This window comes from Colossoma macropomum, unplaced genomic scaffold (assembly GCF_904425465.1).
Source record: "Colossoma macropomum unplaced genomic scaffold, Colossoma_macropomum, whole genome shotgun sequence".
In the NCBI taxonomy this organism is placed as follows: domain Eukaryota; kingdom Metazoa; phylum Chordata; class Actinopteri; order Characiformes; family Serrasalmidae; genus Colossoma; species Colossoma macropomum.
In genome coordinates this window covers 33,147,603-33,167,680 of record NW_023494803.1, presented here as the reverse complement: position 1 = coordinate 33,167,680, position 20,078 = coordinate 33,147,603, and the positions used below count along the sequence as shown (strand labels likewise).

General features: G+C 38.1%; 1 protein-coding gene across 1 annotated transcript in view; it reads left to right on the top strand.

The window, feature by feature from the left end:
- The window catches only part of eipr1 (EARP complex and GARP complex interacting protein 1), a 56,851-nt gene that overhangs the window by 3,435 nt on the left and 33,338 nt on the right, over positions 1-20,078 (top strand). The window contains exons 3-4 of the mRNA XM_036593702.1: positions 5,698-5,830; positions 14,339-14,495. Of these exons, the coding sequence (XP_036449595.1) occupies positions 5,698-5,830; positions 14,339-14,495 (290 nt within the window). The remainder of the gene's footprint in view (positions 1-5,697; positions 5,831-14,338; positions 14,496-20,078) is intronic.

The following is a 20,078-nucleotide window of genomic DNA, read 5'->3' as shown; positions in this document are numbered from 1 at the left end:
AATCACTTATGAGTTATTTCAGTTTGTTTATGCTGAACCCATGTTCATATGAGCATGAGGACGATAATTCAAATGTCTTTCAGTATTAGTTTTCTGAAGTTTTTTTGCTGCACTGTGAGGCTGTGAAGTGGGTTAGCTGATAACAAGGGCAACATGCACAGACACACACACACATTCCTTCTCCCGCTCGTACACGTTAGGTAGTTACACTCGTACACGGATTTATTTTATCGATCACCTGACTTCTTTTTTCCTGAACTCTTTTTCTCTTGCTTTTGTGGTTAAAATGTAAGAGGAAAAAAAAGCTACGTGGATGCTAAAAGGCTTGGCTGCTAACCAGCACTTTGCTTCATCTACGTCTTAAAAAGTAAAGAATAATAATAATAATAATAATAATAATAATAATAATAATAATTAAACCTGATGCATATTGAAACTAAATAATTCATATTTAATTAAATATTAAAGTCAAGATATCAGCAGATAATGAATCATGTCTCTAAACCCCAGAAAATACACACAAAATTCTCATAGTACTTAATTTTTTGAGAAAATTGTTTATTTTTATTTTTAATCTTTGAAATTTCTTCATAACAGACCGATTCTGCTGACCGTCAGAGTCTGATTCCGTGTTCATTTTGGAACACCAGCTTTTCATGATCCGGTCAGATCCTGAAGAATAAATCATGTCCTACCCACAGTGTTACATATCTCAGTATTCTCGTAGAAATACATCACTCTAAGGAAGAAAAAGCTTTCTGAGTTCTGATTCATGTTAAATTTTAATGTCAAATTTGAATTGAAAGCTTAGAATCTGCACTTTGGACAGAATCTTTCCACTTGTTTCAGTCAGCTTTGAGTGAGAACAGGGTGAAAGCGTACACAGAAACTTAAGTGAAAATATGAGTACTTTGTCAAAATCTTACTCAATTAAAAGTGGAACTATGGATCCGAAAATATACTTGAGTTGAAGTAAAAAAGGATCAACGTTTAAACAATATTTAGTTATATCAAAGTAAAAAAGTAAATGTTTTAACAAATAAATTAAACGTTTTTTTTTGTTTGGTGGCGTGAGGTGCTGTGACCTCGAATTATCATAATCATGAGCAATATCATTTTACAGTAATATGTATTGAGTTGATTGTTTTTAATAAAAACAATATGTTCAAATACACAAGAACTCAAGTGATTGACAAGAGGAAAACTTTCCTGGCATTTAAGAATTGCAATGAGCAGTTTAAAGGTCTAAATGTAAGGAGTAGAAAGTATGCAAGTATGTAAGGAGTAGAAAGTATGAGTACAAGCAATCGGTTTCTCGGGTAAAGTGAAAATCAAAAAAAAAATCCTAAGTATAGTAACAAAGTATAAATACAAAACAAGTATTTTCCAATCCAACATAATTCAACAAAATGCTGTGAAAGCATTGTTTCAAGACATATATGACACAGGGACCTTAGGACAGTTGAATGGCTTCAGTTGTGGTCAAGCCATCAGAACAAACAACCACACTGAGGTGACTGCACAGTCCAGCAGGAACTCAATACATCAAGCTGCATGGCTTGTCTATAGTGCTGAATCAGGTCCTACTCACTTGTGTAGTGTGAAATGCTTAATATTACACAACCATCCTTGACCACTGCTTGTTGTTTTGGCTTGTTTCCTTGATCAGGTGCTGTCAGTATGTTAACTCCTCTCCAAACCAGGTCAATTACAAGCCCTCGGTTTTATCATAATGTCTGCCGGCCTCCTGTGCTATTAGTGCCCCTAATGGGGGCTCGGAGAACTAATTCCACCCTCCATCTCCAGTGATGGCCACTCAAGCCTTTGTGAGTGCTGCTTATTGAAGGTTGTCATTAAAGTGGCCTGTGTTGGTCATTACAGTTGAACTGATGATTGAACTGCTCTCCCCTGCACCTCACTCTACTGCACTGTACAGAGTCATGCTTACTGCCATCCTCTGCTCTAAAGAGCTCTGACTGAGGGCACCCAAAGTGGAGGCCAACATTTTGTCCCATTTTACACCTGAGCCTCTCCCCCTACTCAGATAATTAATATGGTGGAGAAGGAGGCCCAAGTGGCCAAGAGCGATGACTCACTGCATCTCTGGGATAAAGCTGTATAAATCACGAGTGGGACTTCTGCCTGAGCCCTGTTCATCCCCGGCCCTATTATAAGACCTTCTTTTGCCTCCAATTATCCTGTCCAGCCATCGGAATTTATTTGTATTGCTCCCCTCCATAAAATTATAACTTTGCCTAATAATTTTCCCTCAATGCGGTCCAACCCAAGGTTAATGGTTTCCTCTCCGACTTTCAGCTGTCTGAGCAGCATGAGCGCTCTCAAGAACGCATGCTTTCTCCTCTCTCTCTTTCTCTCTCTCTCTCTCTCTCTCTCTCTCTCTCTCTCTCTCTCTCTCTCTCTCTCTCTCTCTCTCTCTCACACACTGTACACACACTGTACACACATTAAAGTGGTCAGCCAGATTGCCTTGTGGGCTATTTTCAGGTACAGCCAATTAAAATTCCATCAAAAGAATTGCATCCCCCACCAGAATGTGTTGCTTCTGTTCATTTCATGATTGCTGCTTGGTACTCCACACGTCCAAAGAATGCGTACAGGATAACCCTAAATCATCAGACAATTGGCAACAATTGTATTTTTTCACAACATTTAAATAAGGCACTTTAGATTGTATAAGCACTTAATGATGAATCACAGGGTAAGTAGAAGTGGTCCTAAAATGAGGATGAATCATTAGAGAACATTTTCATTCTCCTATAAAGTTACCATTTCAGAGACACTGAAGTTTATTATAATTTCTTTTGTTTAGTTTAGTTTTGTTAAGTTGTTTGTTATTTTAGTATAGATTGTTTTGTGTGTGTATCCTGCCTTCCGCCCAATGACAGCTGGGATAGGTGTGTGTATATATATATATATATATATATATATATATATATATATATATATATATATATACACACACACACACACACACACACACGCTTACTGGCCACTTTATTAGCTTCATCTACCCTGTATCTACACTCATTGTCCACTTTATTAGGTCCACTTACTGTATTCAGTCATATGCAAAAGTTGAGCCGCACTTGTACTTTTTTATGCACAATTATTTTTTATTTACTGAATTTAAAACATTGGGGGGAAAATGAAGTGTAAAATGTGGCCTGTGCAAAAGTTATTGCTTGTTTTAAAATGCCACATGTAAGTGTGTTTTCTGTAGAGGATGTGTAACTTATTTTCACTTAGAAAATCAACTAAACATGTAATTTCACCAGGGGTGTTCCAACTTTTGCATATGACTAAGTGCACTTTGTATTTCTGCAATTACAGGCCATAGTCCATCTGTTTCTCTCACCTTTCCCCCGTTCATCAGTGGTCCCCACAGGACCACCACAGAGCAGGTATTACTTGGGTTGAGGATCACTCTCAGCTCTGCAATGACACTGCCATTGTAGTGACATGTTAGTGTATGCATGCTGCACAAAGGTGGTTTTTAAACAACTCTGTGTCACCACTGGACTAAGAGTAGTCCACCAACTAAAATATTCAGCCTGCAGCATCCTGTGGGTAGAAACTGAACACTGATGAAGGATTAGAGAATGATTAACACACATTGTGCAGCAAGACATGATCTATCGTCTCTAACATCTACAAGGTGGGCCAACGAGGTATGTGTGTCTAAGAGTAGACGGTGAGAGGACACAGTGTTTAAAAACTCCAGCAGCACTGCTGTCTGGTCCACTCATGCAGAAACAACACGTACTAACACACCACTGCCACGTCAGTGTCACTGCAGTTTTGAGAATGATCCACCACCCAAATGATACCTGCTCTGTAGTGGTCCTGTGGGGGTCCTGACCATTAATGAGTGGGGTACTGTTTTCCCTGCTCTTAAAGAAGAATTCCCTCAGTGTTTCAAAATTTCTACATAATGTAATGGTAAAGATATAAACATAGTCGTACAAAGTGGTTTGAGGTGAAATGTGCCATTCTGGAGAAACTTAGTGATCTAAAATTGTTCACAGTGGTAGTGACAGGAAAGATTTTATAATTTTATTTTATTTATTTATTTATTTTTTGTTGTTTTGTTTTGTTTTGTTTCTTGTTTTTTCATCTATTCCTCGCACAGGGGTATGTTCATGGCATTGTAAGGGATATAGTTCCCTATAAGGAAATAGTTCCCCAAGAAACAGATTTTCCAGATTTGTTGCTATTTTGTCATTATCAACATTTCATATCCATCTCATGCTGCGTTCGGGTGCTCTTTGGAAGGTTGTATATACCGGATGGTTAACTAGTAAATATGACTTCACTCCATTCAGGTGCTTCTTCATAGATACACCCACTACACAGAGAAAGAAAGCATGAACGTCCAGAGAAAACATATCAAGCTTTTTCTTTGCTGTATTAAGAAGCACATAGATCTAATAGAAGTGCATCAGGTATATATTTGTTACATTATTTGCAAGTTTGACATTTTTCACTTGTGTAAAAGCTTTAAAGTTGTGTTATACGTCACATCTTGTAAGCTTGTGTGTCATCTAGGATTCCGAGTTTACCTGTTGTAAATGTGAATTTCTCAGCCGTTAGAGCGCAATTTACAGGTGGGAAAATGGTCATTTCCAGTTTCCAACACCACTCGAACGCAACATTATAAGACATGTGTAGCTATACTTGTGGTTAGATAAGAAATAAAACGGCTATATTTAAAATCAGTAATATTTTTTTCCACATCAAATCGCTCTGATTTTCAATAACTGCATTATGTGGCAATTCTAAAATTTCAAAGGAGTTCCCCTTTAATACGTATAAAGTGTTCAAGTATGAGCTGATGAGTTGAATGGTGCCATAAAGCAAGGATATTCAGATTAGCCTGGCTATAAGGATATATTTTACCTACAATGAGAAAGGTCCAATGTATGAAGAGCAGATCTAATTCAAAGGAATGTAATTTTTCTGTCCACACTACTGCAGATAGTTTGCACATTATTTGAAATAAGCTAAATTACAACACTTTGAGACATACTGTGGTGAATAAAGAGACATTTGGCTTTGAAAAGTTTGCCACGTTTTCCCTTTTGCCTGTTCCCTTTTAATAAAAGCCTCAGTATTTTATATGTGTGTCTGTATAACGTGCAGTATGTGACCTGCTACTTTTCAAATGTTTCTATAGAGGCCTGAGCAGTAATTCAGTTTACTTTACTAAGGAGAGAATAGCTTTGCTAACCAGGTTACAGAGTGAAACTGATGATGAAGAGAAAAAACAAAAAAAAACTTTAATCTCTGTTCTGCAACTGCGCACTCCTCTGCCTCCACAAACGTCTGATGCTTTGCATAACTTTTATGAATCTAACGAGTTCAAAAGGAGTGTTTAACAGCGGCTTCAAAGTTGAAATAAAAAGCTGATAAAAAGCTGAAGACATAAGCATCAGGGCGTATGAAGTTGAAAATCCAAAGTGATTTCTGTGCCTAAGATTTAATTTACTGTCATATTAAAGCAAATATCTGAGAGTGAAGTCTTGGCTCTTTGAACTGCTCCTGAGTTGAAATAAGGGGGCAGTACCCGGGTATCTCTCTCTCTCTCTCTCTCTGTATCTCTCTGTATCTCTCTCCTAATTTCTCTATGTTTACTTCAGCCTTGTCCTCTGTTCCATTTGCCTTTTTTCTATTCTGCAGATCCACATCATTGACTTTGATGATGAGAACAATATCATTAATAAGAATGTGCTCCTGCATCATGCTGGTGAGATATGGCACATCAGCGCCAGCCCTGCTGACAAAGGAGTGCTGACCACATGCTATAACAAGAGTGAGTCCTTCTCTCTGCCCTTTTGTGTGTCTGTCTGTCTGTCTTTATCATGTTTTTTATTACTGTTTATTATACATCTATCCTTAGCTATTTCAGTTTAATTACATTCAGTGTAGTTACTAGCAGTTTTGAAGTACCACTGAGTTTACTGGAGATGTAAATGTAGACTATACTATCGTAAACCATTTTTTGTTCGTTATAAGTAGCCAGATTAAACCAGCTCACCAAGTTCTATTAGTTTTCTTTGGCAAGATGCAGCAACTCCATAAAGCTAAAGTTTGGTGGAAAACCATTCAAAATTTCCCCTTATCACACATGTCTGATGTTTGCTTCTTTAGTTCTGCACTGAAGCTATGGGGCTAATATTGTTAATAAGTAAAGGGAGCTTATAGCTATTAGTTATCCACACTAACCTATAACCACACACTTACCTCAATCTCAACTTACGTGGTTTCCGACCATGTGACATACTGTTATCTATGAAATGGACACGTGTACGGGCAAAATCAGGCTTTAAGATGCCTGCTTTTATTGTTGGCATGCATGACACAGATGTAAAGTAATTAAGTAATTACTTACTTAATCAGTGTAAGGAAGTAAGTATTTACATTAAGTAAGTAAGGTGAGTAAGAAAAGTATGAAAGTAAGTAACAGAGCAACAAAATGCACAGAAAGGAAAATAAGGTACATAAAGTGCAGAAAGATGAATGTACAGTGAAGGGAAACAAATATTCAGACACTTGATTTTGTTATTTTGTTATATCTAATTCAAATTTACACACAATTTCTTTTGACTTTTTCTTATAAATAAACAAAAGAGCGTGTATTCATTGGCACGAAATAAAGATTTAAAGGTTAAAAAATCTAAATGGATATGGAAAACACACTATTACATTTTAGACAACATAATAAAATATACATATATGTAAAGCTTAAAAATAAAAGTTCTGAAAGACTTGCAAGACAACTTGAAAGAAGCAGGAGCAACAGTTACACAGAAAACAATAAGCAATGAATTGCACCACCATCATCTCAGTTCCTATGCCTCCCAAAACACATCTGTAGAAAAAGAAGCACAGAGATATGAGTCCTGTGTGCATAAGAATTTAGACAAATCAGAACTGTTTTGGAACAATGTTCTCTGGTCAGACAAAACAAAAATAGAACTCTTTGGCAGTAATTCAGCTCAGTATGTCTGGAGAAAGAATAATCCCAAGAACACCATAAAAACAGTGAAGTATGGAGGTGGAAGCATCATGATATGGGGCTGCTTCTTTGCAATCAGTACTGGAGCTTGACACGCCAAAGAAGAAAACAAGAATGGAACAATGTACCAGGAGATATCAGAGGAAAATTCAATCCCATCATCCATGAAAGGGAAGAAGATGTAAATTTCCACAAGACAACCCCTGCATACGTACAGCCAAAATAACTAAAGACTGGTTTCTGAAAAAGGTGAAGGTGCTTACATGGTAGTCTCTTGAACTAAATGCCTTTGAAAATGAATGGAGGATTTTGAAATTGCATGTCCAGCAGAGGGACCCCTATAACCCCGGGGAGTTTGAAACAGTTTGACAAGAGGAATGGGTCAAAATTGAACCACAGTGCTAATTATTTAACATAGACATCTCAAATCTGTAACTACAAATCAAATTTGCAAAGTACTAATGAATGTGTGGTATCTGAATCATTTTTTCCCCCTATCAATTCCATTTTTTAAATTTATCTTTGAGTATGCATTTTTTATTCAGATTTATAAGTACAACGTCAAAAGACATTGTGTATGAATTTAAATTGGATATGTACAGTAGAAGTGTGTTTAAAAAAAAAAAAGTGTCTGAATACTTATTTCCCCTCACATAAGGTGGAGATATGTACAGTATCAAAAGAGAGCATTTACGCAATTAACATTGGATATGTGCAGCAGTGAGCTGAAAGTATGGTATTAATGACATGAAATAATAAAATTAGCTTAAATTGTCAACCACATTAACATCATAGCTTTGGTGCAAAACTGAAGAAGCAAACGTCAGACAACAAACATGTCTTAAAGGGTTGACATTTGGACTAAGGGGAAAGTTACATAAAAAGAGCTTTTTCTGAATTATCGCTTTAATATCTTTTAACTAGATCATGGTTCTGATTCATTGATTAACAAAGTTATGCTTTTATTCACACAGGCTTAGTGAGATCCAATCTTAGCCAGATGATGATAGCTTTGATTGAGGGCAGTGTGCGAATGTGGCCACCAGGATTACTCAGAGACAGATTTCAGTTTGCGTCTAAAATCACAGACATCAAAACAAACACAGAAGGAGAAGGTATCAATGCCTTCACTAAAGCAGGAGTCCACTCCTAGTCTTCCCGATTCGTGTTGCACTGGCGGCAGTGGTAATGGAACATGTCACATTCTGGCACTCCCAGCTCTGCGCTCTCGCCACAAGGCAATTAAAAAATTAAACGAACACGAAGAAACGATTGGAAGGGAAAAATGTAATTAAATCCTGAGTTTATATGACTGGCGCCTGTGGCCTTGACTGGTTTATGACAATCTGAATAATAGGGAGCGTCTCTCTTTCTGAAAAGAGCGAGTGAAAACAGGGATTCGAGTTTTTTTTTTTTTCCTCACTTCCCTCCCCATCTCGATTGTAATGAGGCCGATGCACAAGTTGTCATAGCAGAGTTCAAAAGAAGAATGTAATTACCGTGACATTCAATCTAATGGAGCAGCCTGAGTCAAAAGCGGAAAGGGGAGCGGCTGTGGCCTCACGTCACCCCCACTACTCTCTCTGCCATGCTCACACTCTGCTATCTGATCAGAGAACAGCTCGGGCCCTGCCGTCACACTCTCACTGCAACATGCTCAGTTTAGCAGCTGCTTTAGAGTAAAAAGTTCTTAAAGGGAAATTCGACTGATTTTTCAAAATCTCTGCCTAAATAAATGGTTAGGATGTAAACACAGTTACAGTGTGGTTTAATGTAAAATGTTCTGTTCTAGAGAAACTTACTGGGTCAGAATTGTTCACAGTCTTGGTGATGGGAACCAGACATCCAAAGAGTTTAATGCCTCTAAAAGCTCCCTCAGTGAAAGTTATTTTATGAAACGGATACGTTGCCTGATGCCCAAGACACTGTTTTATGATTTTATGCATTCTAAGGCAAAATCTCCAAAGAAAACATATTTTTTGGTTTGACCACAATTTTATCATTGTCAACACTACATATAAAAACTCAGAAGGCACATGTAGGTTCACTGGTGACTTTGGAGAGGAAGTAAAATGGCTATTTTTGCATTGTAGACATCACAACCCCTGGTTCCTATTTACCACCACCGTTAAAAAAAAATTAAATCAACTACACTACCAGCAGTACCAGTGGTCTTCATGTTAGTAGTCTCTTGTACTGCAACATGGCAAAAGTATAACATCATGACACACAAAAGACCACTGAATGTTGTGTCATCATTCTGTGGTCATCGATAATCGCAGCCATTAAGCCCTGTAGTACACTATATAGTTCCAAAGACAATACATTTCGTCCTATGTATGTTTTTTTTTCCTGAACGTCACCCGATCCTCTGATAGCAAAGTCATTAAGAGGTCGAAATATGAATTTTGCTACATGCAAGCTAACACTACTGTGCACTGAATTGACACCATAAGACTGACAATGTCACCAAAATACTCCACACGAACTAGCAAGCTTTGTGAAGTGTTGTAGTTAAGTTGCTTTGGCAGCAATAAAGTATAATTGAGTAGTTGATGTTATTACATAATAGTGTTGAAATTTAAGAGTAGACTTACTTACATGCAACGTCATTTCAGTGTGCAGGAGTGCTGGCCTGCTATTGGCTCGGATGTAGCTGTTCATATTTTGGCTCCTTATCAAGCTTGGAATTGACAGGATCCTGTGTACATAATGTACATTAAACTCTATAATTAGTCTAAATCTGTCTTTTTTAGAGATGCATACAGATGTTCAGTGTTCTAAAAGTGCTGATGATGCCCACGATACACTTAGAAAAGCATATGGGCCATAATGTATCAATTACAATAATATATCGTGAATTTGCCCACCCCTCTGTGTAATTCTAAATAGTACTAATACTTTTGATTTAAATGTGAATTCTTGTTAAAGTATGTTAAACAATATGCACATAAAGTAACTGTAAGTGCTCCAGTGGTTAATTTCTGGCAGTGCTTAGAAACTTGTTAATGTAATGTACAGCCACTGCAGTATTGCATGGCTGTTTAGCACAACTATGCTGTGTTTTTTAATGAGAGTTTTCGGGAGCTCCTTGCAGTTAATTGCACAGATGATTGAGAAGCCATGCAGTAGACTTTGCTGATTGATTGCGATTCATTTAGCTGAAATTTGTTATGCTATGATGGTTAAAGTTTGCTCTTACTCTACAACTGAGAAAAGTACATGCAGTTTTAACTAGCAGTAGCAGCTGAAGTCTTCATGTTTTAGCAGCACTGTTATACTTGCAAAAGCAGCAATTAAGTTTGAGGAGTAGTGTAAACTTGAAACTTTATCACAGTATGTTATATGGTGTGCACATAAAGTAGGGGTGGGTAATATGACAACATACTGCAATACATTACGTTGCACAGTATGCGTGTACGAGCATATTGTGGAATTTGCCGGATCACTGAACAGCTGCATATTTTTTTTTATTAGTAGTGATGCACCAATGAAAATCCTTGGCCAAGATCACCGATTCAAGACACTGAGCCGAAACCTGCAAAACAGTGCATCATTTATCGTGGATGAGTCCCAAATTACTATTTCTTAGCTATGTTTTGCAGCATTGGGCTGCAGGATCCAGTATTTAAATTCCTACATAGTGCACTATGAGGAAGCAGGGAGCCATTCGAGATTCAGCCCCAGCACGAGAAGACGGGCGCCGCTGGATTGGTGCTAAATAAGACTTGTGGAGGTTGTTTGGTGACCAAAAAGTACTTATAAACCGAAATTCTTTGCATTAAACAGTGCTGTTATCAAATGTTCACTGTTAAATGACAAAATATCGTGAAACGACCAGAATATACAGCGATGAGCGACCAACCGTTCTCATCATTCAGCAGTCTGTGGTTGCTTGGCAACGTTACCGCACTCTAAAGAACTACATTTTTTGGTGGAATACTTGTTTATGTTGATCATTAATTATAATAACAATTCTTTTCTGAAAAATGTGTATTTTATCATATTTTATGTTGGCATAAAATAAAAGCAGTAAGCCGCTTAAGGCTGTGTGTGCGATTTTGTCACAGGGAATAAAATGATAAAATCTCAGTAATGCATGGCCCCTCATAGCTTATTGCTTTATTATTCTTTGCACTCTGGCACTGTTGTTTGTGATATTTATTTATAAACTAGAATTTGGTGCTTTTTTTGTTGCTCTGTTTAATCTCTGCTACTTTCAATCAAAATGTTTGGCCTTGTTTCTCTTTCGAGTAATTTCTTTGTCCATTTCAGGCCAAAAATTTGGGGCATCCATAATTAGCCCTGTTTAACTGGATTTAGAACAATAGAGTATGTGAAACGTTGAATAAAAATCATTATATTCATACTGTTTCATATTTTTGCCAAATTACCAACTCCTGGGTCAGTATCTGCCAGTGCTTAGTGGGACAGGAGCTGGTAAATGTAATGTAATGGCACTGGAGTATGACAAGACTGTGTTCAAATCATATTCTGTGTTAATGAGGGTTTTTGGAAGCTCACCAGACTGTAGACTTTGGTAATTGACTTTTTCATTTAGGCAAAATTTGTTATTTTCCAAGCTTTGATGAAAATTGCCAACTTGGCTTGCTATACAACCAAGAAAAGCACACGCAGGTAGAGTTTTTTAAATTTATTTATTTTTTTCTCTATTAATAGTAAAAGCAGTCATCAGGTTAGCAGCATGGTTACACGTGTAAAAGTAGCAATAAAACATGGAGGAGTAATGCAAACATGAAACTTTTACAGTGTAATATGTGGTATGCACATGCAATGCTATTGTAGTATCACATGACTATAAAGTTCAGATCATACAGTACATTAAAGAAGGACCTCGACAGGCTGCATACTTGGCTAACTGATTGCATTTAGCAAAAAAATGGTTGAAGCTCACTCTTATTATAGTAATGAGAAATGTGCAAGTACAGTACAGATGGTTTTATCTGCATATACTTTTGTCATAGTATTAGCATTACTGGACAACAGTTAGTTGTTTGTTGATTTCAGGATGAAATGTTTCCACAGAGCTGCTTGTGTGGTTCTGTTAGATGTCTAGTGAGAGTGGCAGTAGAGACAGTGTGTGTGCACGTGGCGGAGCAGACCTCTAGAGGCAGCATGCGCTAGAGAGAAAGAGAGAGAGAGACGCACATTCATCATTATTCTGACCCGTGTATATGAACTGAGAGGAGACCACCCAAAATAAGAGTGACTTGTTACTCTAAGCAACCATACAGTATTTGCAGTATGCATGTTCTCCGTTCATGTTTAAATCCAGAACATATGAAGTAGTACCCATTCAGTTATGGCAGCATGATACATGACATGATAGAGTATGCTATGCAAAAGTTTGGAATCGCTTGTTGTATTGATATTGCTATTCAATGATAACATAAACTTATATAGATGGTACCAATCTGATATGAGAATCAGGTCAGTATCAGCAGAAAATGCTGATACATGATCCAATCCTGTAACAAATCTGTCCTGAGATAGCACTCACTCACACTGGCCTTTACTCATCAGAGTTTCATAAGATCAAATCTGATTGTAAAATGAGTTCACACAGGTTTCATTTATCAATTTCGTCTTTGGTTTGTCTGTATGATCAAACTCATCTGGTAGGAGTTCATGTAAATTCAAGCTCAATAATTTATCAACCTGAAAAAAATTATTTGAATTGTGGTTAACTCACCAAAACCATTATCAATATTGATAATACCAATAATAAGAATGAAAATAGAACATAACAATAACACTACTAACACATGGTAATCCAGTACAAAAGTGGATGTACTTATTTTACATGCACATTACATGTACATGCTGCAACTATTCAATGTTCCATTTAAAGATGTTACCCTGTGCTTTTGTGTAACAATTGAAAACAATACACAGAATATAGGAAAACAAAAGAAGCAGAAAGGAAAGTTGGAAGTATCATGCTGATGCCATCTGTAGCCTCATTGTTTAAAATGCTGAAAAATTTACAAACTACAGTGCCAGAGTGCAAAGTATAACTGCAAAATAAAAGAGATTCATTGCCTTGGATGACAAACTGTTCTCTGTTGTTAAGGATGTTGGATTTTGGTGCATCCTGCTACTGTTTTTATTTATTGATAGCTTTTTTTTGGGTTTCAGTTTTTGTCCACCTGGGTCCTGAGTTCTGTTTTTGGCCACAGATTTTTATTTTTGTGCATCACTAATTTTGATGACTATTCAAGTAATCAGAGTTTATAAAAAGGCAAAACAATAAAAATGGACAGTACTGCACAATGTCAATCCATGCAGAGCCTTATAAAGATTCTTAAACACTTTATTTGCAAAAAGACTTAAAAAATGTAAAAACATTATGGGATCAAATGTTCATATAAATGGATCTGTCCATCAAGCTCTGCTTCTTAATAAAGAGCAGTAGGAGAATTTTAAATATGCATTATCATAATGCAAATTTCCCACGTAAGCATTGCTGATTCATTGAAGGGGGGGATTTTAATTGCTAATTTTTCACCTTCCTATTATTTGGAAATTTACTAACATCTGTTATCCTTGAGGTCAATTTGACCCCAGCAGTTTATACTTCCAGAAGTTTATACTTGTGGGATTTATGTTTCCCTCTCCCCCATGCCGTGTGAACTATCAGTGGTTCTCGCACTACCACAGGTGTTAGGTTAGTCCACTAAAGCAGAGGGCAGTTTTCTGAAGATCATAAAATTGCAAGTTATAATGACCTCAGTATCATCCAAAACCAAAACACGTGTGTAAAATGTTGGTTTCTTCTGTTTTGTACAGCTAAAACAGCCTGGGGTCAAACTGACCCTAAAGAACACTGATGCATACAAAATGTGTACAGGATGCTGAAAACATATCATGTTCATTTTATGTTTACCTTGTTATCCCCATTAAAACAGGAAAAGTCATTAAATATGAAGCAAATGATATCAATCATTTATTTATAGACATCAAACATTGAATGGGGTCAAACTGACCCCAAAGATAACAGGAGGGCTAACCGCTATTGAGTTTAATCAAGTAATCGTGGCAGCCCTAGTTTAATCAGTTTACTCCTACCGTACATGCGGATGCAGTGTGTGTGCTACACTATGTCTCTCCTGTCCTCACACCAACTGAGCTGCTGTTTAAATGCATCCATCTGCTGGTGTGAGGGGGAGACTGTGTGTGGGTGCATGCTGATGTGAGATTCTGACCGTGTGTTCTCTCTCTTTCTGTGTGTGTGTGTGTGTGTGTGTGTGTGTGTGTGTGTGTGTGTGTCCCGTTGGCCAGCCTCAGAGAGTCGTGTGCTAACTTGTGCAGCGGTGTGGAGGATGCCCCCGGAATGGGAATCAGGCAGCCACGAATCCCCCGACGATTCATCAAACAGCCCACAGACCCTGGAGCTCCTCTGTCACCTTGACAACACAGCCCACGGCAACACGGCCTGGTACTGCACACGCTATCGATTTAACCCTACAGCTGCCTCCTCTCCTCTGCTCTCTTCTTCTCCTCTGCTAGTGCTTTACCTCTCCTCTCTTCTTCTCTCCTCTGCCCTCTTCTCCTCTCCTCTTCTCTCCTTCTACTGCTCTGCCTCTCCTCTATTCTTCTCTCCTCTCCTCACTTCTCCTCTCGTCTTCTTTGCTTCTACTGCTCTACCTCTCCTCCGTTCTTCTCTCCTCACATCTCCTCTCATCTTCTTTGCTTCTACTGTTCTACCTCTCCTCTACTCTCCTCATTACTTCTCTCGTCTTCTTTCCTTCTACTGTACTACCTCTCCTTTATTCTTCTCTTCACTACTCCTCTCGTCTTCTCTGCTTCTACTTCTCTACCTCTCCTCTATTCTTCTCTTCTCACCTCTCCTCTCGTCTTCTCTCCATCTACCGCTCTACCTGTCCTCTATTCTTCTCTTCTCACCTCTCCTCTCGTCTTCTCTTCTTCCACTGCTCGCCTCTCCTCTCCCTCTGTTATTCTACCTCTCCTTTCCTCTTCTCTCCTTCTACTGCTCTACTTCTCCTCTCTTCTCCTGCTAATTTGAGTTTTGCTGTTCATGGCCTCTCTCTCTCTCTCTCTCTCTCTCTCTCTCTCTCTCTCTCTCTCTTACTGTTACCATCTTTCTCTCTTTCTCCATTAAACTCTTTTCTGGTTCTGGTGTGAGTGTATTTGTTCTTTGGTACTCCCACCATTCCATTTCTCTTTATCTGTCATCCCTTTTTCCGTTTTATATACACTGAGCTGAAGAATAGTTGAATGGGCTTCTGCCATTGTTTCAGGAGCCGATTGCCTGACCCACATATTTCAGGGCTTAGCTCGTGCGCCTGCCTTTGTTTTAGCACCCTGCATTATATCATATGCCATAATTCATGAGAGAAGAATAAAAACTCACTTTTTGTTTTTTTTTTTTTTTTTTTAAGTATTTGCTGAATGACAGTCTCCTACCATCTCCCACTGGAGAGTACAATTTGATGGAGCTTGCACACTCTAATAGAATTTCCATTATCCCTCATAATAAAAGAGGCCCTATGTTTCAAAGCTCTGGTTTCAGTTGAAAAACAATGAATTCAAATCTCCTCTGCTCCATTGTCCTGCCAGTTGAAGAGCTTGTGTGGAGATGGGCATATTTTAGTACTAGTCTAGATTCCATGCTCTCAGGTTGAAAGTTCAGGAAGGACCTCCCTCTTTCAGTAAGTGTTTTACGCACCGAACTGCTGCAGTCATCATTTTGAAGGATACACAAACTTGGTTTCACAGCTGTTTTACCAACACAAGGACACTTCTACTGTTCAAAAGTTAGAATCATTTGTCATATTAATACATTTTGTTATTATATATACATTGCATTTGTTATATTAACAAATGTTTCTGTTGTAAATATCTAAATATAATTTACTAGAAGTATTTTTAGATATTTTATTACATATTTCAAGTATTTTTGGAACAACAAGAAGTTATTAGATGGTAAATTATGTAATTTTGTCTATAATTACAAAGTTGTTGTTATTTACAGTTTTTTTTTGTAATCTGCAATCTGTAATAGCAAACCTTTGAACAGTAGTGTATGCGTTCAAATCAGGATGTCTGATGTGTTTGGGATGATGATCACTTATTTATGACAGCTGCAGGGTTTTTGCACATTGTGTCAACCCCGTACCTCTAAATAATATGAATATAATGATGTAAATGTAAATGCTCATGAGATACATTTAAAGGTATAAATTTAATTTTAAATGTTAAAAAGTGCTAAAGCTCAGTTTACAATCATGGATTTTTCACTTTCCACTTAAAAAATTTTCTCAAAGATTTTATGCAGATCACTTAACGTAAGGGAAAAACACTGAAGTCATATTTTATGCAAATGACCACTGGACCTTAATTTTTATACTCTCAATTTAAATCACAATCACAAACACAATATTGGTCACAATTACATATTTTCCCCAAATCGTTCAGCCCTATAACTAAGCCTTTATGACCTTCATACACCATAAGCAACTTTCTGGGTAGCACTTTATTTGGATGATCTGCTGCAGATGCTTTGCAGATGACTAGTTACATTCAACTAAATATCTGTTAGTGATATTTGAGGTCATGTTGAGGACTGTCCAAAAGAGATGTTTCTTACCCTTTTCCTATTGGTCAGACTTTGTGCTTACGTTATCTGGCTAACTGAGAACATCCTACTTTGTGAAGCACTCCCCTGCTTCTGTTTAGAGATGCCACAGATCCGATACCAGGTATCAGGCTGGGCCAATATTAGCAGAAAATGCTGGATGGGATAAGGGAAGGGAAACTTAACCTAACCTAAAATAGCACAGACTCACAGTGTGTGATGATGATAGCTGTGTAGTCCTTTCTGTGGGGTTAGTAGAGTGTTTGAATAGTTTGAGCATGATGGCCTACTTTTAGATGCCCATTTTAAGTGAGAGGCTACAATTTAAAAGAGCTCATTATAAAGCTTTGTAGCTTTTAAAGCAAAAATATCAGATTAATATCGATGTCAGCAGATTTCTGTCAGGTTTCTGTGATGGTATCGGTAATCTTGTGATGGTATCGGTAAGCTTAATCCAACCCTGTTGAGAATCTAGTAGTTATTTATTGATGGTTTGACTTGATTTTTAAAATTATTTTCTTAATAATTGAGCATGTGTAGAACATTTGCAGAGGACAGTCCAAATAAAGTGGTGCAGTCTGATGTGAGATCAGATGGTAAACATCACAGACCAGTGGTGACTCTGGCAGAAGGCATGGCCGCTCTGTATTTGTGTGAGCAGATGTGCACAACATAGAGGGCATCTCGAGCATAATCATCTCCTTTCTTGGTTTGAGAGTGAAATCATATGATGAAGAACATCCTTACATGGCAGAGATGTCCATTTCCCTGATGATCTCTCTCAAAAAATCAAGCTGCAGTATAGAGGGGCTGGCTGATTTTATTGGTGAGTGTGGCTGTTATCAGTTATTGGCAATGTGTTCTCTCATCTGAATTAGGACTGTGTGTGTGTGTGTGTGTGTGTGTGTGGAGGTTGTACACTCTCCTCTTGGCAGAGATTGCAGGGCCAGAGTGTTGGAGCCCTGGGGTGGAGATTGATGGTGCTGGTGTCGGCCTCCCTCTTACCTCAAGAGCTGTGAAAATCTCAAGGGCAGGAGTTGTGTGTGCGTGTATGATTGTGTGGATGAGCTTGTTTGTATGTACGCTCACACTTTAGCTCCGTTATAAAGGCTCTGTATGTGTGTGTATGTGTAAAAGTCTGTGTTTGATGAGGGGTTCGTACTGTGACTGCCCGCTTGATATTGGCTTTTTTTTAAGATGGATGGCCTTGCTTGCCTGCCCATCTTCTTGGTCTCTCTCAGGCAGTAACACTCGATCTCGGTCTGCCTGAGCATGCAGGCACATCCTTTTCTGTGACTGGAAGACTGTGGCACTCCACCCGCAGCCCCTTAAAGAACTGTAGTAATACTGCAGGGATGTCTACAGTGTTTCTGTAAGAATCTTATGTTAAATTCAGACAATTACTATAGATTAATATTGCATATAGCATACTGCGCAGTAAATTATTATAAGACTGTGCTACAGGAATGTTATAGGAGGTGGAAATATATATTATTGTAGTACTATTTTAGAGCACTGTTGAAATGCTGTAGTTTCATACAGGACTCAGAAATGAAATAAAAATGAATTGTTTTTTTTATACAGGCCGTACGTAGGCATGATATAATAAAATTGTTGGTTTGGAAAGCTTAGACTTGGCAGGAATATTTAAACAAATGGACATATTGTATATAAGGTACATTAATGTTATAGTGACAACAATGTTTAACGTTTCGCAGTGGGTAGCGCTGTCGCCACACAGCAAGAATGGCCTGGGTTCAATTCCCAGCCGGGCGATCAGGGTCATTTCTGTGTGGAGTTTGCCTGTTCTCCCCGTGTCTGTGTGGGTTTCCTCCGGGTACTCCGGTTTCCTCCCACAGTCCAAAAACATGCAGTCAGGCTGATTGGACATGCTAAATTGCCCCTAGGTGTGAGTCTGAAGAACTATTTTACCATGCAGAGAACCATTTAAGCATGCAAAAGGGGCTTTGAGTGCTCATGATTCTATATAGAATGACTGTCTTTACTAAAGAACCATCTTTTTAGGAACCTTGAAGAAATTTTTAAATAAAGATTTCAGCTCTTGCAATTTGAAAATTGCACTGTCTAATATTGCGATTTCGATATAAAAATGATTCATCTTTCAGCCCCAGTCAGATCTTGCCACTGTGCAGGGTGGCGTACAATGCAGGTTTACCGTGATAGTGTGAATGTAACTTTATGATATCAAATAGGCCTGGTTATCTAATTAGGTTTATGTTGAGACATCATTTAGTAAGCTTAGTTTACCCTGGTTCCCGAGGGAACCCTATTCAGATTAAATCTGTTTATCAGTGGGACATCTGTAATACATATTTTGCATGTCTCCTCAGTGATGAACTAACATCTGGACAGCAGTAAAATTACAGCAGTGCGAGAGAGTTTCAAGTGGGTTGTATTTTCTACAAACTCAGATGTTTGTGTCATGCAAGGTCATATGATAATAGAAAATTCAGAGTTGATTACATTGTGAATTTATAGTAATACAGTCCTTTAATCAGCCTAAGGAATCTGGCTTTTCTGATTGACTTTATTTTCTTTCTCCTCCTGCTAGTGCTCCTTCTCCAAGTGTAGAAAAAATAGAAATGAAGTTCCACCACTCAGACCGAGTAAATGGTTGAGAGACTCTTCCAAAGCATCCATCCATTTTGCAATTTGGGAACTGTGTGATATGGATCTGTGTGCTAGGAAACTAAATATGGCGAGAAGTAGTGGACAAAACCTTCTTTTCAGGGGTGAGGGAATGGTGCAACAACTTTGGAAATGTGTGGAAAACAATGTGCTTTTTTCTGGAGATTGCATTTAAAATATATTCACAGGAAATGCTGGCACACTGATTAAAGAACTGAAAGCTTGATTAAAATAATGGCGGATAGCAGCGATTACTAAGCAGTGATCAGAGGGTCAAGAAAATAAGGCGGGGCCCAGGGGTCAGTCATGGATGCATCAAGTCGTACTTATGATTTCCAAAGTCATATGTAAGAACTTCCGAAGAGGACTTGAAGGCAGCATAGTGTCGTATCACAAGATATCCTTGTGTGCTTACTGAAAGTTTATTTATACTATAGCACCTTTTTGATTGCCTGTCCCTACACATCATGCAAAAACAGTACATACCATTGGTTGTTTTGTATGTCAGTCAAATTGCCCCTTCCTTCCAAGTAGCCGGTTCCTTTCCACATTAAGCAACCTAACATCTCCACTCGCTAGTGGAGCCATGTTTTGGCCTTTGGTAAACTCTCTTTGTTCTCTTTTGGCAACCAAAAGCCACTATTTTAGCAAACACATCTATTTGAAGCATCTGTGAGTTGAACAGACAAAACAAAAGAACGGCACACGAGAATAAGCATTTCGTTGCGACCATTGGTTATTTTTTTATTTTTAGGGCATGTTATTCTTGTGCCT